General features: G+C 43.9%; 1 protein-coding gene across 2 annotated transcripts; it reads right to left on the bottom strand.

The window, feature by feature from the left end:
- On the bottom strand, positions 1-27,517 carry LOC147900706 (uncharacterized). Of its 2 annotated transcripts, none has more exons than XM_087376196.1 (4): positions 27,148-27,517; positions 26,955-27,068; positions 26,699-26,782; positions 1-252 (listed from the first exon to the last, which is right to left on the bottom strand). In XM_087376196.1, the coding sequence occupies exons 1-4, from the start codon at positions 27,283-27,285 to the stop codon at positions 154-156; spliced, it is 435 nt and encodes a 144-aa protein (XP_087232322.1). In that variant the 5' UTR covers positions 27,286-27,517; the 3' UTR covers positions 1-153. The 2 variants fall into 2 exon arrangements, with proteins under 2 accessions (XP_087232322.1, XP_087232323.1); XM_087376197.1 differs by having other exon boundaries at positions 26,723-26,782; positions 27,148-27,395.

The following is a 27,517-nucleotide window of genomic DNA, read 5'->3' as shown; positions in this document are numbered from 1 at the left end:
TTTGTCCAAGACTAAATAACATTGCCAAACTAAAGAATCTCATGCATCTTATCAAGATGGCCATAGGACATCTTAAGGAAAGACACACATTGCCAAAGTACAAAATCCTACACATCTTATTAAATTGGCATTCTGATTTCAACAGACTAGAGTCTATTTGATTCCATTGCATGTTCTGTCCGTTTCCTTGGAGTCTTCCTTGATGTGGCCATTGCTATTATCGCTTGCATGTTTTCCATTCTCTGTTGGATCCTGCTTTCAAGATAATTTCCAAGGAACAATACAATGATACGATCAGTTCGCCAACATTTTTAGGAGACTTGATACTAGGCATCAAAAGCATTAGCATAACTAGAAGCAGTAATAAACCTAGTTGTTAGCAAGGTAATAAAATTGTTGTGAAGCACTTGTTATTGCAAGCAAAAAGGAAAGCACCTTAAGAATACATAATACATCTTAGTTCACAACCAACACACTAAGGAGACCTTAATTCTCTATCAAATATGGAAATACGATGAAATAGCATCCTTGAAAATTCGAACAAATCCACCTCCGCCAAGTAAAAATTTAAGCCACTACATTTCCATTGGTATAACTTTTGTAGCACTTTAGTGCATGCTATAGCAAAAAACATCGTGGAGCCATTTGCTAGCTTAAGCTAAGAAGTTCAAGATATGGCCTTTCTACCTAATTGGCCAACAAGATGCATGAGAACTAGAGGGAGTGATAATTCAGCCGAGGAATTATAAGATACAACAAGAGATAGCATTCCCACTTGCAATTCATCATTTAAAGGTGCAAGATAAGCGACTTGATCAACATAAGACAAGAGATAGCATCCCCACTTGAAATTCATTTAAAGATGAAGGTGCAAGATAATTCTAACTCCGGACGCTGGCTTTGTAAAAATACAAAGTCAACACTTACTAGTAATGTCATATTGAAGCTCTACAACAAGACCAGACTCCATGTTGTATGCATAACTATGGCTTTTTATACATTGCTTGCAATAGGACCAGCAACAAGATAAAGAGCATTGATAGGGATCTCACTAAGGATTTGATACCCACACCAAGAGAGTGAAATGTTAGAAAATACCCAACAGAGGGTACAAACAGCGGAAGACTTATAGTAATGCCCAGGAGCTCACACAGTGTGCGGTGTGGGTGTGGAATCACAAATTTCTTTACTTATGTGCATTCAATAGATGTGCAGACTCATCAATAGACAATGAACCGGCCAGATAGAGAAACCACCAAAATATATATTTCCGTCCAAAACTATGGACAAAATACAAAAGAGATGGATCCAGAGTCCCACCAATGGTGTGGTCCTCTAATCTTACCACAAGGTCCTTCTCCTATCAGCTGGCTATCTCTAGACTCGAGTCCGCGTGCTCCACCTCGAGCGTCTGTAGACTTTCCGTCTAGTGTGTTCTTCTCCACCTTACTGCCTGTGAATCAGCCTAGGTGGGCAGCCCCTGCCAAGCTTTGTCTGCAGCACACAGGTCCCTGTTCCACTGCTCCAATCCTGCTTGTGAATGGCTGCTCCCGAAGGTATGATGATCACAACGCCTTGCTGCCCTAGAAGACAGCCAAGGTCCTGCCTCTAGGAACTCAGTCTGCAGCTCACCTTCAACTCTCCTTCACCCCCAGAGTGAGGCCCAAGGGAGTGGCTCCTGGCTGCTCCTGTCTGCTCCTGAACTGCTGGATAGTTGGATGAATAATGGGGCATGAAGCCCCTCCTTTTATAGGCCTAGGGGCCTGTCAAAAACCCAACCAGTCTGTCCCAATCTGGGCCGACTGGACAGACCAGGTTGGCTGGCCCAACCGACCTGGTTGGCTCAGCCCAACCAGCCCTATAAGGCTCACAAAACTAGGGCCCTTTGGCCCACACTTCTAGGGCTTTTGGCCCTCCAATCACGGCAAGGTCCCAGCCCTATATAAGGGCCCTAGCCAGGCCCTTTTGGGCTGCTGCTAGGCTGCCCTTTGCTGCTGCTGGAGACCCTATTGCAGGCTGTACTCCTGCCTATAGCCTCTGCCATCTGCCCTGTATCTTTCTTCATGCAGGCGCCTTCCTGCTGCAGCATCCTTGCCTCCTGCCAGGCCTTCAGCAGCCCCGTACAGCCACGTATGCATACCGTACCCTTCCGTACTGCTGCACCATCTGTCCTTGCTGGAAATCCCTGCGCAATCAGGCTGCTGCAGGTCCCTGATGTCCACGTATCTGCCCTGTACATCAGGAGCTCCATGACTTGCCAGGTACCCTTCTTTCTTCTTTTGGGGCACATCCTGCCCTAGGTCTCCCTCCCCCATGCTCTCCTCATTTGGGGGCTTACAGATGGGGAGGTGACCTTTCCAACATGAAAGACAATTCTTGAGCAAGTAACAACTTATAAGTTGCATGCACGCAAAAGCAAAGGTGTTGATGATTAGGAATTTGTGATTGAAGCATACAAAGTCTTCTTGGTAGGTGGCATGAGTCCTTCCAGAGGGCACTGATCACCACATATCTCACATTTGTACCATTGCAACTTGAAGCAACAAGCATGGGACTTGACATGCTTAGACCATGAACAATATGGGAGCTTGGAAGCAGTGGAGATGCATGGAAGCGACCTGAACTAACAATTGCAACATGAAGAGTGAGAGTACAAGGGCTGCCCAACATGACCAAACCATAGGGTGGCATCAACTAGGGTTAAAGCTCGTGTTAACACTAACCTAACCTGTAACTACAGTTAGACAAGCCCCTAACCCCTTTAAGTAATAGGTATATTGGCCATTGCCTTAATAATACATTGTTTCCAACACCCCTTGCAGTGTCAATGTCCTCGTGTACAAGGAGTGATCTCAATCACCAAATGGAAGCCAGCCAAAAGCTTTGCGGAAAGGTTCAAACTTTCTCTGGAGAGGACCTTGGTGAAAAGATCTGCAGCGTTCTAATGTGTAGAACAATAGATCAAACTGATCTCTCATGCATGTAACCTCTATCTGTCATAATGATAATGTTTTGTGCATGCATGAAACACAAGAATTCGTGCCACCGCAATGACACTCTTTCAGTGAGCGTAGAGTAGATGCTAAAAACCACCATGAGATTTACCATCTATGTCTTGAGCCATACACATTCAACTGTGGTTATGAAAGTTGCCCTATACTGCACTTCACAAAATGAGGTTGCCACAGTGGATTATTTCTTGCTCATCATCAAATGCATGAACTGCCAATAAAGAAATGGTGCAAATATCTGAAAACGCACTTTACAACACACCAATGCTGTGTCTTTGGGCTGCATGTATATACATGCTCAACTAAAACACACTGAACTGAATATGGATGGGTGTTGCAGAGATAAATAAGGGATCTAACAGCTTGAATGTACACAACAGCATCAAAAGGTTCACCTGCATCATGCATGCACAGCCTCAACCCTGGCTCCATGGGAGTTTAAATAGGCTTGCAGTCCTGAAAATTAAGCCTGTGCAACAGCCCCTGAATGTATTTAGCATTAACCAATCAATGTCAGGCACTGATCCTAAGCAGACTGGAGCTTTGACAGGGGAATATTAGCTGGAAGATGGTAATGTTTTAATATATCATAGAGAGTTTAGTTGGATAGGAAGCTCTGCTTTACTTCCTATTCCCACCCCTTCCTCTGACATGGAAGATCTAGTCAGAACTCTGAATGCTAGATGGTCACTGCAGGACAACAGAGAAAAGTAGTATGAAAGTTTTGGGAAGCTATGGACCAAGCAGGTCCCTGAAAAGATGTCTTGCCTAGCTTGGCTCATCTTACATAAAGCTGTGTGGACCAATGCAAGATCTATTCAGAACTCTGAATGGTAGATGGTCACTGCAGGACAACAGAGAAAAGTAGTATGAAAGTTTTGGGAAGCTATGGACCAAGCAGGTCCCTGCAAGGCTTTCAAGCATAGAACACCATCACATCACTTAACCCATAGGCTCAACCCAAAGGCATTCTCTTTTTCGAGTGCAATTCCATTGGCTGTCCAGATGCAATCACACTGCACCCCAGCTGCACTCTCTTTGAGTGGTTTCCAGATGGCATTCACAAAGCTTTTCAAAGCTCCAAAATAAAATCAGCAAAGTACCCAACCAAAAAATGACTCATGTAGCACTGTCTGGGCACCTGTGAACCAAGAAAGAGGCGGCACACGAGGCCAACCAATAGCTTATGGCAAAAAGAAATTACAGCAGCAAAATCACAACTCACCAAGCCCTGAAAACTCGAACCAAGTCCTCAATCGCCAAGAGGACGTAGTAGACAATGCCTAATTGCATTCTCAGCCAAAGAGAAGTGCAAAGGCATGAAGAAAGAGCATTTACAAAAGCCGACCGGCAAGAATTCCACTGAAAAATGTGAAAAGAAGCACTTCTGTCGCGAAGAAGTGGGAGTTCTTGGGCTCAAAAGAAGCGTGCTTCAGAGAGGAATGCATTGAGAAGGTTTTGGAGAAGTTTCATCGCTGGAAAGTCCTCCAAAACTGAGAAAAACCAGTCAACCAGCACGTGGGACCACTCGAAATTCAACAGAAAGCTGTAGCTTTGCAAGAGGAGAGGCTCAGGAGGCGGTAGAAGCAAAAAGGTCCAGAAAAAGCCACTTTTGCAAATTCAACCAACAAAAGAAGTGCTCAGCTCTACCCGTTCTACCAAATGCACGGAGGGAAAAGCATATCACGACGAAGGAGAGGCAGAGGGGAAGCCATCGAGCCAAACGGAAGTCGAGGAATCCAAACGGGTGAGGAGTTAGGAGAAAAATGGAATTCAGCTGAAGGAGGCTGAAAACCAGTCCAAAATCTCAACAAAGGAAGAAGATGAGAGAGAAAACCACACATGTGAAGTTTAGAAGGCCCAGGAAGTCCAGGGATGGCAAAGGAGCATGTAGAAGACACTAGAGCCACCTGGAACTCTAGGGGGGGCCACTGAAGGTATATGGCCCTCTAGGGGGCCCATTAAAAATGCCACATCATCATTACCCAACAACCACTCTTTTAATTCCTTGGAATGCCTTTGGGCCTAGGGATTAATTACGCTTATGTGCTAAGTACCATGCCGCGTTTAATTACACATTATTAAGCCCATGCTTGGACTTTTAAAACCAAAGTTGTCACGATCTTGTAGTACATTAAAGTACTTAGAATTTCACGCCCCCGTGACATACCCCTCTCTTGAAACAGCAAAACACAGTTTCCTGCCCCAAAACACAGGAGTGAGCATGAAATATAGCATGAAAGAGTATACAAGAAAGCCACAGCTATAGTATATAGAGACAGTGAAAATATGGCTAGGAGAGGCATGCATCCATCCATATAAACTGCTCAAAATCTATGTGATCCTCTGCGATCAATAGTCAAGATGCATCAATATCATGAAGTCTCACAGCAGAAATACTATCAGCTCAGTATCTCGGATGAAACATACAGTGTCATCAAGCGACCTCATGAAATCACGGTGAGCCCGTCTGTACTGAGGAAGTGGAGGTGCTACCCCTCTCTCGAACACCAGGTAATGCTCCAGACGCTCGCTCTACTGAACTACCTGTAGGAGCCCGGACCGCAGTCGGCTCTAATTAGAAAGCATCAAGGTAAAGCTGCAATATCCCAGATGAATATGCCAGTTCAACTTCCTCCATCCATTTCGCATCAAGTGATGGGTAATTTTGAAATTTTACCAAGTAGCGACGGATAACTTTACCCTTAAGCTTTCTATCTCTGTGTGCCAGAATCTGCTCTGGGACCAGAAGTTCATCCTGTTCTTCCACTTCAGGATGCACCTCATCAGGTAAATCCTCGGGAATATCTCCATGATATTGCTTTAATAAGCTCACATGAAAGGCATTATGTATCTTCCAATGTGGAGGCAACTTCAGCCTGTAAGCTATCTCGTTTATCTTTTCAGAAACCTGGAAAGGACCATAGTAACACATGTTCAGCTTTGTGTACAACCTTTTCTTGCCTTTCTTATTTTTCAGCCTTGCCTTCGGAAAACGCAGCAAAACCCAATCACCTTCAGTGAATACCAATTCCCTGCGGTGCTTATCTACTGCTCTTTTCTGCTTGTCCTGACTTCTTTGCAAGGCATATTTGATCTTCTTGTAAGCCTCTTCAAGGCTTTCCACAAAACGATCAGCTTCGAAAATTTTCTCTTTTGTATGCAAAATGGGAGGTATCTTCCTGGCACCTTCCACTATTTCAAAAGGTGCTTTACATGTGGATGTGTGTAACCGTATTATTGTAAGCATATTCCAGCAAAGGCAAATAATGCTCCCATTTGCTTTTGTGATCTGAGACATAGCATTTAAACATATCCAAGATGGTAGAGTTTTCTTGCTCCGATTGTCCATCAGACTGAGGGTGAAAAGATGACGAAAAATTCAGCGTAGTGCCCATATTTTCAAACAGACCTCTCCAAAAGAGGCTGGTCATCCTCGAATCTCTATCACTGATTATGGATTCAGGCATCCCATGATACTTGAAGACATGCTGCAGAAACAATTTCGCCATTTGATCTGCTGTAATTTTCTTTCTTACTGGCACAAAGTGGGCTTGTTTGCTAAACTTGCAAATTATTGTCCACAATCCATCATGTCCAGTAGGAGTACGTGGAAGATCAAACACAAAATCCATAGCTATGCTTTGCCATGGTCTATCCAGAATTGGCAAAGGGTGTAACAACCCAAGTGCCTTCTGCCTGTCAAACTTTACTTTCTGACAAACCATGCATGTTCTCACATATTCTTCCACATCTTTCCTCAAAGATGGCCAATAAAAGTATTGCTCCACTGCTGTAATTGTTGCTGTAATTCCCCTATGTCCTGCACATGGAGGAGCATGACTTTCCATTATGACTTTCTGTCGCATCTGATCAGTGACACAAAGTCGTCCATGCATCAAAATGAAACCCTCTTTCAACATATAGTGATCATGCCTTTGACCATCAGAAAGCTGATCATAAATAGTTGAAAAATCAGCATCATTAACATATTGATCTTTCATCACATCTAACACATTGTTGTAAGCAATGCTCATTGCTGAAACACTGGGTTTCTTTGAGACTGCTTCAGGCTGTGGTTTCCTGGAAAGTGCATCAACCACGACATTTTTGTTACCCGGCACATGTACAATTTGAAAATGAAACATTGAGAGGAAGTTAGCCCATCTCATGTGCTTTTCAGATAATTTTCTCTGCGTGAGAAAACATCTAAGTGATTGATGATCTGTCTGCACATAAAAATCAGCTCCAAGATGGTAATGTTTCCATGTGGTCAAAGCATGTATGTCTGCAAGTACAATTCAGCATCTTTGAGAACTCTACTCTCATATGCAACCACTCTGCCATCCTGCATCAAAGTGCCTCCTATGCTTTCCCACATTTATAAACCTTCGATAGTATGAACACAACCCAAGAAAGCTTCTGACTTCATGCAGATTTTTCAAAATTGGCCAACTCCTTATGGCCTCAACTTTTGCAAGATCCATCTTGACTCCATCCTTTGACACTATATGACCGAGAAAATGAATCTCATGCATAAAGAACTCACTTTTCTTGGTATTTATTAATAGCTTGTGTCTTTTCAACTCTTGAAACACAATAGTGAGATGTTTCATGTGCTCCTGCTCATTTTTAGAGAACACAATGATGTCATCGAAGAAAGTGTCCACAAACTTTCTGTGTGCTCTAAAAATTATGTCCATCATTCTATTGAAAGTAGCAGGTGCATTAGTCAAACCAAAAGGCATCACAAGGAACTCATATAAGCCAAATGAAGTGCGGAAGGCAGTCTTGTAGACATCTTCAGGCCGTATCCTTATCTGATGGTATCCACTTCGACTGAACATTGAGGAACCTTCCAACCGATCCAATATATAATGCGTGGAATTGGAAAACCGTTATTAATTGTGACTTTATTCAAAGCCCTATAATCAATACACATTCTCCAACTGCCATCCTTCTTTTGCACAAGCAACACAGGGGAACAATAAGGAGAATTACTTGGCTGTATTAATTCCTTTTCCAAGAGTTCCTTTACTTATGACATTATCTCTTCCTGTTGTGCCTTACTGACACGATAGGGAGGTATATTAGGCGGTGAGCTTCCTGGAATTATATCAATTTGATGATCCTCCGGCCTCTTGGGAGGTAATTCTTGAGGAAGTGCATCTGAGAAACAATCCTGAAAATCTGAAATAAAAGCAGCCCTTTCTCTATCTAAAGCGGAAAGAGTAGAGCCTTCCTAAACTGGTTGGATGTCCTCTTTGACAAAAATCGAGTACGCTAAAATATGACGCTTTATTACATTGGAAATACAAGAAGCTGAAACTACAGGGATGGACTCCCCTTTCAACTTTACATCAAGTACATGATTTTTGCCTCTATGAGTGAAAAAAATCTTCTTGTTTCTCATCTGCATATCAGCCCCCACCCTGTACATCCAAGGCATCCCAAGCAAAGCATCACACTTTGGCAAAGGCATAATGTAGAAGTCCTCTGCATCCCGATATGCCTGGATATGCATCCTCAACTTGCCAATGATAGGAGTGGCAGGTGTGTTGAGTTCAGGGTCGGCCATATCACACATGCCGGATGGCCCCATTTCCTCGATGCCAAGCCTTCTTGCCATATCAGGAGTTATGAAATTCGCCTTTGCCCCAGAATCAAAGAAAAACAAACAATTCTGATTTCTGATTTTTCCCCATGCTCTACACATCTCAGTCTTTTTCATTTCCTCTTCATCATTTGCATATGGCAAACTCCCAATCACATCTGGAAGAAGTCCTGCGGAAGGTTTAGGCCTTTTGCCCTTCCGATCAGCCTGTTTATCACCATTCTTATCATCATCTGACCTGTCTCTTTTCTTGGATGGGCAATCATAAGAGCGGTGTCCCTCTCCTTTGCATATAAAACATTTGTTTTGCTCCATGAGTGACTTTTTCTCTTCATCAAATAACTTGGGACGGGGCTGTTTATTAAGCTGTCCACGCCTTTGACCAGCTTTGAATTGGGCTTTTCCTCCCTTTTGAAACGGTCGTTTGCCATAATTTTTATTTTCAGATTCGATGTCCTTATCCTGGTGTTTGGCAGCCCGTTTGTTGTCTTCTTTCTTGCTGTCCATAAAGCCCAAATTCTTCTCCTGCATCCATGCATATGCTGTCCTTGCATTCTCAGTCAATTGAGTCATAGAACCCACCTTGGTTTTGATGCAATAATCACGTAGCTCACTAGGCAATCCACAACAGTACCTCTCTATTTGCTCTTTCAAAGAAACATGCCTCTAAGAGCTCAATGGCAACAAAACATCCCAAAACCTCTAGGTGTAATCATCAAGATTCTTGCAAAGTTTGTATGACAAGTCATGCCAGTGTGAAAGTACTTCAACTTCAAAAGTTGGAGTAAGCCAAGTAGAAGAGAACACTTGCTTAAATTCCAGCCAAGTAGCAGGTGCATCTCCATGAAGCATAAGGTTGGTGTACCACTTAAGTGCATTGCCTTTCAAAAATGTGGCGACCTTCCTCATCTTGGATGCTTCTGTAAACAAACCCCCAAGAAATGCAGCATCAAACTGTGGAAGGAATGTGAGGGCTTTGTACCTGTCCTGTACTCCATTATATGTATCAAACTTGACATGAGAACCACCATCCTTAAATTCTTTATATACATTTGATATTGGCTGTCCCAAAGATGGCTGTATATTTGCAGCATTCCCTTCACTAGGGAGAGCCATGCTTGGCTGAACATTAGGCATGGGAGCATATGTTGTGGCTTGCATGCCTGGCTGCATTCCCACATTGTCATACATGGCTTGCTTTCTATGCCCAATTGGCGGTGAAATCAACATAGCATCAAAGATAGAATCTGTACCAAAATATTCAGGTTGCTGCCTCAAATATGGCTAAGGTGGTTGAGCCACATTTATGGACTGCACATTATTATTTTGAGGAGTAGAAGTACCCAAACCAAGGCCTTGTGCTGGCTGCTCATACTGTTGCACTGGCTGTACTTTTTGTACCTCTTTCTCAAGTGCTCTTTTGGGTGATTCCTCTCTCTTGGAAGTCACTTTCTGAGTCATTTTTTATGGCTGTCCCTCATGGGAAACTGATGCATGAGTGTGCGGTCTGCCATGAGAAGCTGATGCATGTGTGTACTCACTCTTTCCATGCTTATGCTTTCTTGATTTCTTCTTCTTCTTGGCATTTGTTTGCACAATCTGAGCCAAATTTTGAGCCAGCTGAGTCAAAGCAGTCACTGCACTTGCAAGCTGTGCATTCAACATAGTAGCATCATCTGACTCACTGCTAGAACTAGTATCACCATTGAGCTCAGTTGTAGCTTCATGTGTGGCCTGCTCAAAAGGCATTTGTTGTGCTCCCTGCAACTGTACACTAGCTGGATCATTAAGGCTTTCCTGCCTTCTCCTTTAAGGAGTTGTGGAGCTCTCTTGCTCATGGGTACTCACCATGTTTATGGTTGTAATATTCAGCTGTCAAAAAGTGCAGCAAAGATAGCCTTCCACCAAACTACCCAGGCGCACCTCTTGAGAAACAGTGTGGTATCCCGGCAATGGAACCAATGAAACCGGCCTCTAATCACTCAGAGGGTAGTGAAACTAAACCTTTAATCACTTCAGCACTTATTTACAGCTCACAAAGCATATATCACAACCTTAATCATTGCATGATCACCATTTGGCATTTACCCATTTGTTCACAAACAAAACCACTAAAAAAGGGATGGAGGCTAGAATGCCCCTGCTCAACAAACATATACATGAGCACCCGATTGGCCCCAAGCACCATGGCGCCCCTTTCGGTATTTCTTTATATTTCACACTAAAATGATTACAGGTTGCATCTGGGAGACCTTCCCTGCAACTGAGCACGCAGCCCCAATTTACTAAGCCTTTACAAGGCTTTCAAGCATAGAACACCATCACATAAGTGCACTTAACCCATAGGCTCAACCCAAAGGCATTCTCTTTTTCGAGTGCAATTCCATTGGTTGTCCAGATGCAATCACACTGCACCCCAGCTGCACTCTCTTTGAGTGATTTCCAGATGGCATTAACAAAAATTTTCAAAGCTCCAAAATAAAATAAGCAAAGTACCCAACCAAAGAATGACTCATGTAGCACTGTCTGGGCACCTGTGAACCAAGAAAGAGGCGGCACACGAGGCCAACCAATAGCTTATGGCAAAAAGAAATTGCACCAGCAAAATCACAACTCACCAAGCCCTGAAAACTCGAACCAAGTCCTCAATCGCCAAGAGGACGTAGTAGCCAATGCCTAATTGCATTCTCAGCCAAAGACGAGTGCAAAGGCATGAAGAAAGAGCATTTACAAGAGCCGACCAGCGAGAATTCCACTGAAAAATGTGAAAAAAAGCACTTCTGTCGCGAAGAAGTGGGAGTTCTTGGGCTCAAAAGAAGCGTGCTTCAGAGAGGAATGCATTGAGAAGGTTTTGGAGAAGTTTCATTGCCAAAAAGTCCTCCGAAACTGAGAAAAACCAGTCAACCAGCGCGTGGGACCACTCGATAATCAATAGCAAGCTGTAGCTTTGCAAGAGGAGAGGCCCAGGAGGCGGTAGAAGCAAAAAGGTCCAAAAAAAAGCCACTTTTGCAAATTCGACCAACAAAAGAAGTGCTCGGCTCTGCCCGTTCTACCAAACGCACGGAGGGAAAAGCATATCACTACGAAGGGGAGGGAGAGGGGAAGCCATCGGGCCAAACGAAGTCGAGGAATCGAAACATGTAAGGAGTTATGAAGAAAAACGGAATTCAGCGTTAGGGCTGCGCCATGCTCAAGAATAGCTGAGGACAAAAGCAGGCATGTGGTGGCACCACGGGAGTGCAGGTGACAACATGGGCAGGGCTTAATCATAGCCTGGCAATAGGCGGCATTCAGCAGCAAACAGGTCGGCATCTATACTGACCTTGTTGGCCTATTCATTGGTTGGTTTTGGATCTCATTAGCTCCTTGTGAGGTGGTGTCACGATCTATGACGTATTCCTTTCTCTATTTCTAGACTTATGGATGGTTTGATGAATGGACACTTGTGGAAGGGTATGCCCTTTCGACGGGACACTTCCTATGAGGCACAACCCTTGCCCTTTCGACGGGACACTTCCTATGAGGCACAACCCTTCACAAGACACTCTATTGAAAAGACACTTCTATTGTAATGTACCCTCTCATCAAGGGTCACACCCTTCACAAGGGGTACACACCTCTTCATGCACATACCCTTTGGAGTACACACCTTTTCATGTGTGACTCTTCACTCTCTATATAAGGGAGGCCCAATTGTATGGATGACACAACAGATACCCTACAGACATTCAAGCAATACAATTGTTCTCTGCTATTTCAGTCTCCTTTCTGTTCCTTAGCACATTTCTAAATATAGTAAATCTAGGATTTCTTATAGTGGTATCAGAGCAAAATTTGCTCCAACCTGTAGGAAATGCCCCCCATCTTCTAGCGCCGATCTGATACATCTTTTCCGCTAGAAGGATATCCGTGCACATTGTGCATGGAAGAGATGGAGAGGATGAGCATAAAAATTTTTCGCGCCAATCCTGCCTAAAGTCATCTATGGCCTCTCCATCTCCTACACATCATGAGTTGATGTGAATGGACACGACAAAAATCGTGTCTTTTCAGGTGCTTGGGCTGTCCCAAAACCAAGGGACGCACCTTTTCCCCGCAAAAATGCGCATGTATTTTGATACTGTTGACCTCACTGAGGACAAAAAGATCGCCTTGGCAGCCTCCCTCCTCAAGGATACAGCTTTTCTATGGTGGCAAAGACGCTTAAAGGATGGCAAAAGTGTGTTAACATGGGAACGTTTTGAACACGTGCTCCGTAAGCAGTTCATACCTGCCAATGCGGACTTCCAAGCACGTTCAAAACTCCGACATGGAGCAAACGGGCTCCCTGTCTTCCTACATCTCTCAGTTCGCCACATTGGTGCTGGAGATTGATGGTTTAGCTAAGGATGATTGCCTTCATGCTTTCATCTCAGGCCTAAATCCCTCGTTACGCATTGATGTCCTTAAAGGAAACATCACCACCACAGCTGGCGCTATTGCTTACGCAGAGCGCATTACAGATTTCCAAAACACAGGGAAGCAGAGTGCTAATCGCACACAGAACTCTACTATGGCCAAAGGTGCTCGCCCTCAAGATAACACCAGGTTTCGAAAAAACTCCGATAATCAAGGTCAGCGACAGTCTCAAGATCCCCAGAGGACTCAGAAATCATATGCTGGATTCCAACAGAAGCACTCCTCCAAGGATCGCGCCTCTTCTTCTTCACAAAGTCATTACTGACATCCCCAACGTAAAGGTGCGGCCACTGACAAGAAGAACAACTCCAGCACAAAAGGACTTTGTACCATATGTAAACGTCAAGTAAAGACTTCACTTCTGTTGGTTACAGCAGTCGAGGAGACACCAACAAAGGATCCTTCTGAGTACCTCAACCAACCTTTTTTCCAGCCCTACCTGAATATGTTTCCACAGGAATTGCCAAAGCAGTTACCACCTCGATGACCAGTGGATCACCCAATCGAACTTATTCCCGGCAGTAATCCACCGTCGAAACCTCCTTATCGGGTTTCTTACACTCAAAATGAAGAAATCCAAAGACAGGTCACCGAACTACTCGACAAAGGTCACATTCGGCCCAATCGCAGTCCTTTCGGATCTCCTGTACTACTTGTGGAAAAAAAGAATAAGTCAATGCACCTCTGCATCGACTACCGAGCCCTCAACAAGCTCACTATAAAAAACAAGTATCCATTGCCTCGCATCAATGACCTCTTCGATCAACTTCTACATGCAACACAATTCTCAAAGATTGATCTTCGTTCAGGTTATCATCAAATTCGCATACGAGAAGGCGATGAGTACAAGACAGCTTTTCGAACAAAGTATGGACACTATGAATGTTTGGTCATGCCTTTTGGGTTAAACAATGCCCCGGCCACATTCATGACACTCATGAACGACATCTTCAGGCCTTTCCTCGATATGTTCGTCATCGTTTACCTCGATGACATCCTCGTTTTCAGCAGATCCCTACATGAGCACAAACAACATCTTCACCAAGTTTTTGAAGTTCTCCGCGCAAATTCTCTCTACATCAACATTGAGAAGAGTGAGTTCTTCAAGACCCAACTCGAATATTTGGGACATGTTATTTCAGCTCAAGGCATCTCTGTGGATCCCAAGAAGGTCGAGGTAATCAGAAACTGGCCTACTCCTAAGAATGTTCATGATGTCCGCTCTTTTCTCGGATTGGCAAACTTCTACCATACAAAGGTCTATCAGTTTTCCGAAATTGCAGCTCCTATGTCCGAATTATTGAAAAGCGCAGCAATTTTTCAATGGCTTCCCGAAACAGAGTATAGTTTCCAACAACTCAAGCAAGCACTCACTACCACACCAGTTATGGCTATTGCTGACCCAAACCTTCCATTTGAGGTCATGACCGATGCTTCCGACATCGCTACAAGAGCAGTCTTGATGCAAGAAGGCAGAGTTATTGCTTTTGACAGCCATAAACATTCTGATATCCAAACCCGATACCCGGTTTATGATAAGGAGTTTCTTGCCATTGTGCATGCTTATCGCTCTTGGAAACATTATCTCATGGGAGCCGACTCTGTGGTCAAGACAGACCATCACTCTTTAAAGTATATCTTTACTCAGCCAGTCATGAACGCTCGACAAGCACGCTGGGTTGAGTTTCTGGCTAACTTTCACATGACCATTGAGTATATTCCAGGACTACGCAATGTAGTTGCAGATGCTCTCAGCAGGTTACCTCTAGCATCAATTATGGTAATCTCTACATTATCTGTGGATGTTCCGAATTCATTCAAAGGAAAGTATTTCAATGATAAAGACTTCGGCACAGCAGTACAAGTTCTTTCAAAAGATCAACCTTCGACTTCCGAACAGAAGATTTTCTCATCCTATTCTTATACGGACGACCTTCTGTATTATCAAGATCGCGTTTGTGTACCACATGACAAGGATGTTCGACGTCTTTTGTTAAAAGAGCATCATGTAGTTCCTTATGCTGCCCATCCAGGCATCAACAAGACTTATAGGTTACTCAGTGCAACATACCACTGGCCTCAGATGAAAAGCGACGTCATCAAAATGGTTACATCTTGCTTATCTTGTCAACAAATGAAAGCAAGCCGACGACTTCCAACAGGACTTCTTCAGCCTCTTCCAGTTCCAACTGAAAGGTGGGAAAGTGTTTCCATGGATTTCATTACAACACTACCACGATCCTCCAGAGGTAACACTCAGATTATGGTAATTGTTAATCGATTGTCCAAAATGGCACACTTTGTTGCTTGCAAAAGCAGTGCACAGGCTCCGGACATAGCCAAACTCTTCATACAACACATCTTCCAACACCATGGATTACCCAAGAATATCATATCCGACAGAGATCCTAAGTTTACCAGTCACTTTTGGATTTCACTGTTCGAATCTTTGGGTACAACTCTACTGTTCAGTTCAGCCTACCACCCAGAATCAGATGGCCAGATTGAAAGAGTCAACCAAGTTCTGGAAGAAATGCTTCGACATTATATTCAGTCACGCCTAGCAGCTTGGAAAGAGTATCTACCACTCCTTGAGTTTGCTTATAATAACTCTTTCCATAGTGCCATCAGCATGACTCCATTCCAAGCAGCTTATGGACACACTCCGATTGTACCAACGAATTTTGTACTTCAACATCAAGTGGCCCTAGCTGATCAACTGGTTCAAGAAATGCAAGACATTCTACTCCAAGTCAGGGATCATGTGCGAAAAGCGCAAGAGCGGTATCAACCGTCAGCCAACAAACATAGACGTCACCTGGAATTTAACATTGGTGACATGGTGCTATTATTTGTAGCCCCCCATCGCTATAAGACGGTTAAGTCTGTGTTTCCTAAGTTGCGACCAAGATACTATGGACCTTTCCGGATCATCAAGAAAAATTCATCTTTCAGTTACAAATTGGAATTACCACCATCATGGGATAAAATCCATCTGACATTTCATATTTATTGGCTAAAGACGTACATTCCAGGCGATGAAGCAGTTCCTCCTGCAGGTGATTATGTCCCAGAAATCAAAGACAATTATGTTCTCCTTATTCCTGAGCGTATTCTAGACCATCGACAGCGAGAGACTCGACATCGACTTATCACGGAATTCCTTGTTCTTTGGCTAGATTCGGACGACTCCGACGCTACTTGGCAATCTGATGAAGACTTACAGTAGTACCCTGACATTTTACAGCAGTATTTTCAGAATTTACAGTGATATTTTCTACATCAGTTCATTATCTCCACCAGGGCCTTATTTTGAGTGGGAGGGGATGTCACGATCTGTGACGTATTCCTTTCTCTATTTCTAGACTTATGGATGGTTTGATGAATGGACACTTGTGGAAGGGTATGCCCTTTCGACGGGACACTTCCTATGAGGCACATGTTAGCATTATATGCATCTCCTGTCTACAGTGTACTTGTGTGCACACTGCTCTGAGTGAGGGCTTCTTTGTGGGTGTGCCCGCCCCTCGTGAGGTTCTTTCATTCCCGATTCTACACTTGTATCTGACACTATTTTCCATCGGTCGGAGGCTATTCCTACACTCAGAGGGGGCACCCACAGACAGGGCCGAAGCGGGGGACAGAGGGGGACAGCTCCTGGCCGACCAACTCCTGGCCGACCAACTAGTCGGCCCAGTTGGCTGGCCGGCCTAGGCCGACTGGACCGACCACCTACCCTGGCCTCCCCTACATAAGGGCCCTTCCCCTTCCTCATTTGATATCTTCTGGTGGAGCTCCTCCAGCCTCCTCGTTCCTAGGCTCCAGCCTCCTCGCCTCAGGCTCCTGCCTCCTCACTCCAGGCTCCTCCTGCCTCCTCGCTCCAGGCTCCTCCTGCCTCCCTGCTCTCAGGCTCCAGCCTCCTTGTGCCCCTATCCTCTGCTCCAGTTCAGCCCCTTCTGCAGCTCCTGTTTCTCATCCTGTTCAGGACTCCTTGTATTACAGTTGCTGCCCTGGTTTATGGGCTGAGTTACTGCAGATCTGTTTGTGGCACATCTTGTTGTCTCTAGTGTTCTCTGTGTCACCACAATGTAAATATCCTAAGTCAAAGTACAGTTGACCATTTATTTGATCATAATTAAAGAGTTTTATATGTGTTAATTACGGTCAAAGAGTTATTTTAATGGTCAAAGGATTGACTACGGTCAAAGATACTTGACTCTAGTCAAGTAAACCTGACTACGGTCAGAGAGTGTTGACTTCGGTCAACAAGACTTGGTATGCGCCAAGAGGGGTTAACCCCGGTTAACCAAGATGTGCCAACCTCGGTTGGAGAGACTTGGCTATAATTAAGGCGCCTTGACCTTGGGTCGAAGCTCTTTAATTATAATCAAGAGTGTTGACTCCGGTCAACCAGAGAAAATATATATATTTATTTATTTATATATATATATATATATTTGTTTAGATGTGCACATGTGTTTAGTGGGGACGCCCACCGTGACTAGGATTAGTCCACAGTGTGTTATTTGCATGCAAAGCGCTAACAATTAATGGGTACCATGGTGGTGCGCTTTAATTAATTGTTGCAGGTACTAGAAGGATTATTTTTCCTAAGCGATATGGGAGCCTGACAAGCATCCAGGAAGCGGTTCGTGTGACCGAGAGCTTTGAAGACTCCAGAATGGCCCATAGTGGCTTGTAATAGGTTTTAGTCTAGATTTTAGACAAGTGGCATGTTGCCAATTTGAATGGGGCTTGAAGCTCTTGTAAAAGAAGAATTCTTTTCATGTTTTGAGAGTGACTTACGAGACAGCTTGAAGCTGAACTTCTGTAATAGATTTTCTGAAATGAATAAAGACCTTCGGGGGGGTCCAGCCCGACAATTTGTCCTGGGCCCTAGTGTATGTTCAGAGAGAGAGAGAGAGGGAGAGCCTTTGGAGAGTTAATTTCCGTCGTGGAAATAAAGTCAAAGCTGTTTCGTCAGTTTGGGTTATATAAGCCATAGCTGTTGTATCACCCTTGGTCGAATACGGGTTGTATTGCTGGTTGTATTGGTATCAGAGCGTAGGTTCATAGCCTTCTCAGGTTGTGACGATTCAGCAAGAGAGTAAAGATCCAACGTTGACCCTGAAGAAAGGATGGCGTTGCCCTAAGAGGTGGCAGTTGGAAGGCTTGGGGCTTCAAATTGGACGGGGCAAGAACATTAACTTTGAAGCCTAGGTGATAATCGATGAACGTACTACAGGGAATGACCTCTGTACATCGAATTTCAAGCAAAGCATGAAGGTGTGGACACGCCTTCGCGATGGGGGATTCCGAGCTTGTGATGAATGTGTACGCCTCTGTTGCGCCAATATTTGGGGTCCCGTGAATATCAGACGGACAGACAAACTATGGAAATTGGGAAGGCAATGCACGGTGAGCTATTCCGCTGTCTAACAGAGATGCTGACGAAGACCTTCAGCGAATCTTCGTGAAGGCTTAGATCGATGGTCATCAAGGCGCAGGCGCGACGCGCGATGACTCCTGCATAGCCAAGGTTTGAAACCTTTGGCTGTGCTGACGTGGCCAGGGTGCCACCTAGGCAGACACGTGGCATGCACAGAGCTGACGTGGCAGACACGTGTGGATGCTGACGTGGCAGCATGTGCAGGCTGATGACGTGGCAGTACACGTGGCATCCAGCTCAGAACTGACGTGGCACTCTGACACGTGGCAGCCAGGCTGGCAGACCTGTGGTTAGTGTGACCTTATTCAAACTAACTGCAGTTAGCTGACCCTGGTCAGGGATTTGGTCAGAGGACAGCCTAACCAGACTGGACTGGTGCAGTTAACCAGTTTGGTTAAGTTAGGGGCCAAGTTACAGTCATCTAACCAGACCAGAACAGGACTGATCTGGTTAATGTAACCAGTAGTTACCCATCTGGTTACTGTTTTCTTTTTTTTTTTCTTTTTTTTTTTCTTTTTTTTTCTTTTTTAAAGAGACAGTTGCAGAGACAGTTTTGGCTATCAATTTTCACTTGCCTGTCAGACTTTTACTGTCAGAAAAGTAGCAGAAAACCAGAGAAAAGCAGAGAAAACAGAGATTTGCAGAAAAAGGAGTATGCATGCCTTTGAGCAGTAAAAAGAGGGAAAAACAGATGCCTTTTGAAACCATCTGCAGCAGCCAGAAAAGGGCAATATAGTTGATAATGCTTTGGCAACTGTGTGGGTATATGCCTTAAACTGACAGCCAGTATTGGCATAGATTGTGAATGCAAAACACCTCTTGTTGAGGTACCTTTTCTGTTGGAAAAGCAAAGGTAGTGTGCATTAGTTACTAGCACAGTGTGAGAAAAAAAAAAATCTGCAGATCTCAGAATATGGATCAATCACCTATCCAGTGGGATTCTCAAGATAGGGATGTGCATCCAAGACAGAGGAATGTGCCACAAACTCAACAAGAATTTGAACAAATGGTACGCACTCGTATACAAGAGCTGGAAAATCTTAAAAGGGATCCCAGGGCTCAGCATTTGTTTCCAGCAGAGGCTATGCCTAATCCAGTATATGACGTGCCAATGCCAGAGGCACACTCTCGTGTACAGTCTGAGAGAGAGAGATCTCATAGATCTCATAGGAGACGGTCCCATAGTAAAAAGAGATCGAGGCGTCATCACCGATCTCCTAGTCCATCACCGTCTACCTCGAGTTCGACTTCTGTGTCTTCTTCTTCCTTATCAGATAAACCATCCAGGAAAAGAAGGAAACACGAGAAGTCTGGGAAGAGAAAATCTTCCAAAGCGACCAGGGAATTTAAAGAGGGAGGAAAATCTGTTAAGTTTATGACCTACAATGGACAGTATGGTCATACAGACAAAGCATTGCAGTTTATCAGACAGTTTGATGCTGCATTCGGTACTGAGAAATTTTCAGAATCCTCCAAGTTAAGAATGGTCAGCCTACATTTAACAGCAACGGCTAGTGCATGGTGGAGTGCACTGACCACAGATGGATCAGCCCCAAGAAAGTGGAAGGGCTTCAAGAAAGCCTTCTACCAGCAGTTCATGCCTAAACAGTTTAGAGACCATGTTCTTCAAGATTGGGACAGCTTGCACATGGATGCAGGAGATACAGTGGATGGGTACAACCAAAAGTTTTGGGATGCTTATTTGCAGGTTGCACCGTTCAAAAAGATCTCCAAAGGCACCCAGATGAGGAAATACAAGTCTCACTCCAAGAATTCAGGCAGTAGTGAATGCTTTGGGGGCAAAGAATATTCAAGATCTTATGCATTCAGCCTCAGTAGCGAGTCTTGTGCCGCTACAAGATCCATCTACAGTGCCATCCTTGCATGCAGGACGTGCTGATAAAAAGAAAACTGATTTTCAAAAATCAGAAAAGAAAGAGTCCCCTAAGGCTGAAAAGAAAGGGTTTCAGCCTCAGAAGCCGAGGGGTACTCAGTTCTCGAAGACCTATAAGGGCAAATCTCTATTTACCCCTGAACAGATAGCGGAATTCCGTAGAGATGGGAAATGCTTCAGGTGCGGTAAAGAGGGGCATGTGGCTGCCCAGTGCCCAGAAAAGCCTTCAACATCGAAGGGAAAAGAGGCAGAGAAGCCACGAGGACCGCAAAAGCCAATGGCAGGGGGAATTCCTGATATACTGGGTCATGCTTTGAACCCAGAAGAACGAGAATTGCTGCTATCATGGGGCAAAGTTAGAGACCAGCAAGCGCTAATTTTATTTGATCCAGGGGCTACTGATAATTTCATATCAGAGGATCTAGCCCTGAGGCTGGGAATAAAGACGGAAGAGCTAGGCAGGGTTTTGGATGCCGATCAAATGTTTTGTGGGAATCCTGTGCCAGTTACTCCCTTGATAGGGAAGCTCCGTCTTCATATTCAGAGTTATGTGGATCAGGAAGACTTCTTCATTTCTCCACTGAAACATTATGATGTAGTTTTGGGGATGCCTTGGTTTCACCGCAAGGCAGTGAAGTTGACTCTTCCTGAAAGAGTGCTGGAATTTGTACATAGGGGGAAAAATCAGCGTGTAATTGCCAGGAATAAAGGGGACACTATCCCCATTGTATCTGATGTTTCATGCGGTAAAGCAATAAAGTCTGCAATTTCTGCGTACATGGTTTTTGTAAAAGAAAAAGAGAATGATATGCATGCTGAAATGAATGATGCAGACAAAGATAGGTTTCAGTTTCTGGTAAACTTTAAAGATTGCTTTTCTGATGTTTTGCCAGGGGAGTTACCCCCAGAGAGACCAGAAGATCATCAGATAGAGTTAATGCCTGGTAGTGAGCCACCAAACAGACCCCCTTATAGAGTCAGTGCGACTCAGAGAGAGGAGATTATGGCTCAGGTACAGGACTTGCTGTCCAAAGGCTTGATTCAGCCCAGCTCGTCTCCTTTTTGTTCCCCTGTACTGTTAGTACAGAAGAAAGATGGTTCATTCCGTATGTGCGTCGATTATCGCGCACTGAACAAAATGACCATCAAGAATAGATTCCCTATTCCGCGTATTGATGATGTCTTGGATCAGTTAAATGGAGCTTCAGTTTTCAGCAGGATAGACTTGAAGAGTGGCTACCACCAAGTGAGGATACAGCCTCAGGATGTGCATAAGACAGCATTCCGCACAACATTCGGGTTGTATGAATACTTAGTGATGCCTTTTGGATTGACAAATGCTCCAGCCACATTCAATAGAATGATGGATCGCATCTTCCGGAAGTACAGGCATTTTACGGGTACCTTCTTTGATGATATCTTAGTTTTTTCTAAGACAGAGGAAGAGCACAGAGAACATCTTGCTATAGTGTTTCAAGAGCTGAGAAATCATCAGCTCTATGCAAACAGCAAGAAAAGTGAATTCTTCCTGGAAGAAATCCACTATCTGGGGCATATAATATCCAAGAATGGGATACAAATGGATCCAGCAAAGATCCGTGCCATTCAGGAATGGCCAGAGCTGAAAACTGTGTATGAAGTTCGAAGCTTTTTAGGCTTGTGTTCTTACTACAGAAGATTTATCAGACATTTTGCTGATATCGCAGCTCCATTACATGACCTCACTAAGAAAAATGCAGCTTTCACATGGGGATTATCACAGAAGAAAGCATTCAATACACTCAAGGAAAAGTTGACTACAGAGCCTATTCTGGTAGTTCCGGATCTGTATCAGTCTTTTGATGTGGATTGCGATGCTTGTGGAGAATGTGTTGGGGCTGCGTTGCATCAGAATGGTCATGTAGTAGCCTATGAAAGCAGGCGACTTCGGGATGCGGAAAGATATTTAGGAATCTATGAGAAAGAGTTATTGGCTGTAATTCATGCTATCCATACCTGGAAACATTATCTTTTGGGTGCAGATTTTACTGTCAAAACAGATCACCAAAGTCTGAAATACTTTTTGACTCAGACCAAGCTTTCAGAGAAGCATATGAAATGGGCAAACATGCTGTCAATGTATCATTTTCAGATTGTCCATACCCCAGGAATTTGGAACAGAGTGGCAGATGCCTTGTCCCGAAGACCCCAGGTCAACAATGTAACTATTGCTTATCATCAGGACCTGGAAGGCATGAGGGAGCAATATGCTCATGATTCTGATTTTGGTGAAATTTTACAGCAGATGCAAGAAGGGCAATCCACCAGTCACTATTCCCTGAAAGATGGGTATTTAATGAAAGATGATTGCCTATGCATCACCCAGGAGATGAGGAAAAAGATTTTAGGGGAATGCCATGCACCTCCCTATGCTGGACATAGAGGAATTACAGCAACAACTCTAGCACTAGAGAGGTATTTCTTTTGGCCAGGAATGCGGAAAGATATACATCAGTTTGTTACTGAATGCCTTACGTGTCAGAAAATGAAATATGATAGACAGAAGGCACCTGGCCTACTTATGCCTCTTCCCGTGCCTCAGGCACCATGGGAAAATATTACAATGGACTTTATTTTTGATTTGCCGAGATCAAAGTCAGGGAATGATGGGATTTGGACTATCATTGATAGATTCAGCAAGCAAGCTCATTTCATTCCGGTTCGCAAAACCATAAAGGCAGATCATATGGCTAAGCTGTTCATGGCACAGATCTTTAAACATCATGGTATGCCTAAGTCCATTGTTAGTGATCGAGATCCCAGAATGACCAGTCTATTCTGGAGAGCTTTATTTGATAACATGGGGACGAATCTGAATTTTTCTTCTTCTTTCCATCCCCAGACAGATGGTCAAAGTGAAGTAGCAAATTCTACCATTTTGGATATGCTGAAATGCTACGTGGGTGACCAGAATTCAGACTGGGAAAAGTACCTACCCTTAGTAGAGTTTGCTTACAATAATACAGTACATAGCTCTACAGAGAAAGCCCCTTTTGAAGTCATATATGGGAAGGTGATTTTGCCACCTATATTGAGGACTAAAGATGAAATATTTGCAGCTGATCAGTTTGTAAGAGACCTCCAGACAGCTTACAGCCAAGTCCGGACAGCAATTGAAAGGTCTCAAGAGAAACATAAAAGGGCTGCAGATAAACATAGGAGACAGCTAGATCTCAAGGAAGGGGACTGGATACTTTTAAGGTTTGAAAAAGCTAGGCTCCGCAAATTTAAAGGCAAACAGAAAGTGTATGCAAAGTTATCTCCCAGATATTATGGCCCTTTCAGGGTTACAGAGAGAATAAATGAAGTTGCATACAGATTAGCATTGCCAGAGCATTGGAGGATTCACAATGCATTCCATGTGAGTCTTCTAAAGAAATTTCAGGGACCAGAGCCTACAGAACCAGTATCAGAAGATCCACCAGAAGTGGATGAGTTGGAGGAAGTCCTTCAGCCAGAGCAAATTGTGTACCATACTGTACGTAAAGGCCCTCAGGGTAAGGAATTTTGCAGGTATCTTGTAAAATTCAAGAATTATACGGCATTAGATGCCAAGTGGATGGACGAAGACATGTTATCCGATCATCCACAGCTTTTGGATGTTTACAAGGAAGCTTTTCAGTTGCGGTCAACTGAATAGAAGCCGAGGGGATGTCACCACAATGTAAATATCCTAAGTCAAAGTACAGTTGACCATTTATTTGATCATAATTAAAGAGTTTTATATGTGTTAATTACGGTCAAAGAGTTATTTTAATGGTCAAAGGATTGACTACGGTCAAAGATACTTGACTCTAGTCAAGTAAACCTGACTACGGTCAGAGAGTGCTGACTTCGGTCAACAAGACTTGGTATGCGCCAAGAGGGGTTAACCACACACAACCCTTGCCCTTCCGACGGGACACTTCCTATGAGGCACAACCCTTCACAAGAGACACTCTATTGAAGAGACACTCCTATTGTAATGTACCCTCTCATCAAGGGTCACACCCTTCACAAGGGGTACACACCTCTTCATGCACATACCCTTTGGAGTACACACCTTTTCATGTGTGACTCTTCACTCTCTATATAAGAGAGGCCCAATTGTATGGATGACACAACAGATACCCTACAGACATTCAAGCAATACAATTATTCCTTGTTCTCTGCTATTTCAGTCTCCTTTCTGTTCCTTAGCACATTTCTAAATATAGTAAATCTAGGATTTCTTACAGGTGGCCCCTATAAATAGGAAGCTTTTGATACACTCCAGTCTATGCCACTGAAGCCCATTTCCGGGCAACACAGAAGTGATTGAGCATCTAGGCTCCCTGTAGATCTCAGCAATACACTCAAACCTGATTGTGGTTGTACCCAGCTCTTTGCTGGATGTCTCATGCTCTTTTCCTTTTCTGAGCGGTTTTCCCCTGTTGTGGATGGATTAAGTCTGACTTCTTCTTCTCTATCTTCTGCTTCAGTTCTCTGAGTGTGGGTTCAGCGCGTGTCCTAAATTCAAAGTTTCAAGCAATATCGGGGTACAATTCACTCCAACAATCCAAGAGGAGTTAGAAAACTTATGCCTGCTATAAGTCCCACCATATTCTCTCAATAGGTCATGGACCCTTGATGACAACGATCTTAAAGCAATGGTAACCACTTTGGGATGTCTCTTAGAGAAGACCTACATTCAGCTGCAGTAAATCTCAAGGACTTGAGAACATTGGAACATACCATGCACCCAAAACAACCTATACAGTATTCATCAATAAAATAGATACAAATTTGACTCTAGTTTCACCTTCCCACCATTATCCCAGTCCCCCAATTCACAAGGGGGCATTGGCTAGCCATGTAACCTCCATCCGGAACAGTTCCACTATTGACTACCATCAAAGCAAGTCAGGCACCTCTTTGAAGTGCCCACTTATAGTAATATTCAATCCACATCAACATATTCCTATGTGTTGCTGCAGACGATGTTTCAAATTCCATTATCCATCAACCCCAAGAGATCTCTTATCCTCATGTTCACCGTGGCGGGTGGTGATTTCTATGTTGCTAATCCCATTTGCTATGTGACTCCGCTTGTCCCCCGCCACTATTAAATTTGGAGATATAGGCTCCAACGTACAGTTATGCTTGTTAGATATCTACCTGGATGTGTCACTATTTGCAACCAATTAGTGTTCTGCAGTTCCCAACAGAAATGCCTCGTCTAGCATTGACTTTTCTTCTTGGGGCTTTTCTTCCTTTGATCCATCTTGTTCTTCTTGAGACCTTTTGGAAATGTGCAAAAGATACAATTCTTTTTCTTCTTGTCCCTCCTATCTAAAGCCCCATCCAAAGAATCGTTGTCCTACTTGGGCTTATACCTTGCCTTTGCTGTCACTAGATGCTACAAAGGCCTTGTCATCATTTTCGTCGAACATCTTCACCCCTACCTCTTCTTGTACCATATAGCCCCCATCTCCTCAAAAAGTGAGCAGCTTTGACCATTCCACAGATTCCAAGTTTGCGGGCCATAAGAAATGAAACATCTCAACCTTGAGATTGCATAACCTTATTTGAAAGCAGCACTCCTTCCGAGGAAAAAACCCTCTAGGAAAAATCTGACATGCAAATCGCTCAAATGTAGTAAATTTGTACCTTTTTATCGGCCCAACTTGAATCTCAAAGCCCAACCCCTCAACCAGTCTGCGTCAAAGCTGGCAACCTCCAGCGTTCCCTTCTGGAACAGAGACTAAGAAGCCTCTTGTGCTTACCCCTTTCCCCTCAATCCTCGCTCACTTTTTCCTTGTTTGAATTTTGAAGCCTCTATCCGGTTGCTTCTTCATAAAAGCTTGAAGTAGGAGAAAAGTGAAAGAGTCACCATAGTCTTGGTACCCCAAGGTATTAAGCCACAAAGGTGAGGCATGCCTGGAAATTCCTCTTTGACGCCATTTTCTCACTCCTTCCTTTCAGCTACCAAAACCTATGGCCGACTTGAAATGAGGCTGAGTGAAAGCTAAAAGCAAGGGAAAGTCCTTTGATAAGTTGACAGTGACAATAGCTGAAGCATGGGGGACTCAACTCTTGAATGATGCAAAATTTCCTTGGCCTTTTGTGAAACGAATCAATACAGAGATCATGGGCATTCATCACCGAGAATTTAGCAAAGACACGGTCTGGATATTCGTATTTTCAAGTGTTTTGAGCTTTTGCAAGTATATTACATTCGTCTTCAAGACGGATCTTTTTCAACACGAGCATACTTGAGCTAAAATGTTTGTTTCTACCGGGTGATATAATCGACGATACTCTTGATACGCGGCTTGGATCTCCTCGTCCGGTATTTTCTGTAACAAACATCAAAGTCATCATTGTAACCACGCCCAGTACTATTGAAGAATACTCCAAAAGATGGAAGTTTCACAATCTCTTCACTAAAATGACGTAAAACAAGAGGCAGGAACCTAAGGGCAGGATTCTGCTTACATAGTTGTCGGTGGTAGGGAGGATTCTACTTACATAGTTGCCAATACCACTGAAATAGTCAGTTTCGTCAGGACACTTCTTCTTCTTGCGGGTGCGGAAGACTAGGGCTTGAACTCTTTTTTCAATCTCCTCATCGGGTAGTGGCTTCTGCATATTGAGCAAAGCAGTCAATGCAATGCATTTGCTGAAGGAAGCACTGTGGGGGTACAGGGAGATGCTCAATTACCCGATGACCAGGCCTTCTTCGAGGATAAAAACAAGCACTCGACGCATGGAGAAACCTGTTTTGGATACCGAACAACGAATCGAGTTGGTATGTGAGAACCCTCGCAATAACTAACCCTGGAATGGTGATGAAACCCATAAAGAAAAGACCAGTAATCCCCTCGCGATTAACGGTGGATTAATGCCGTCCACCTCGCGAGTAATGGTGCGCAATTAACGGTCGATTAATGGTAGATTAATGGTTGTGTTATCCTGCGATTAATAGTGGTATGGTGGTGATTAACGGTGATGTGTGTGTAGTTACACCCCCCCTCTAGATAGTCTTGGCCTCATGTCTATAGCATTTTCTGGCATGAATTCTCAATGCAGCT

Source organism: Dipteris shenzhenensis, chromosome 6 (assembly GCF_047967505.1).
Source record: "Dipteris shenzhenensis isolate YYH24624 ecotype China chromosome 6, Dip_SZ_1.0, whole genome shotgun sequence".
NCBI classification, from domain to species: Eukaryota; Viridiplantae; Streptophyta; class Polypodiopsida; order Gleicheniales; family Dipteridaceae; genus Dipteris; species Dipteris shenzhenensis.
This window is presented reverse-complemented; position numbering and strand designations above follow the sequence as displayed.

Bases quoted from the DNA above. Each gene is read 5' to 3' on its own strand.
- LOC147900706 (XM_087376196.1), bottom strand. From the start codon at position 27,285: ATGGGTTTCATCACCATTCCAGGGTTAGTTATTGCGAGGGTTCTCACA. The intron at 27,069-27,147 runs GTAATTGAGCAT...CTCAATATGCAG, and splicing joins GAAGAAGGCCTGGTCATCGG to AAGCCACTACCCGATGAGGA. The intron at 253-26,698 runs GTATGCTCGTGT...TCTTGAAAGCAG, and splicing joins AAACAAACATTTTAGCTCAA to GATCCAACAGAGAATGGAAA.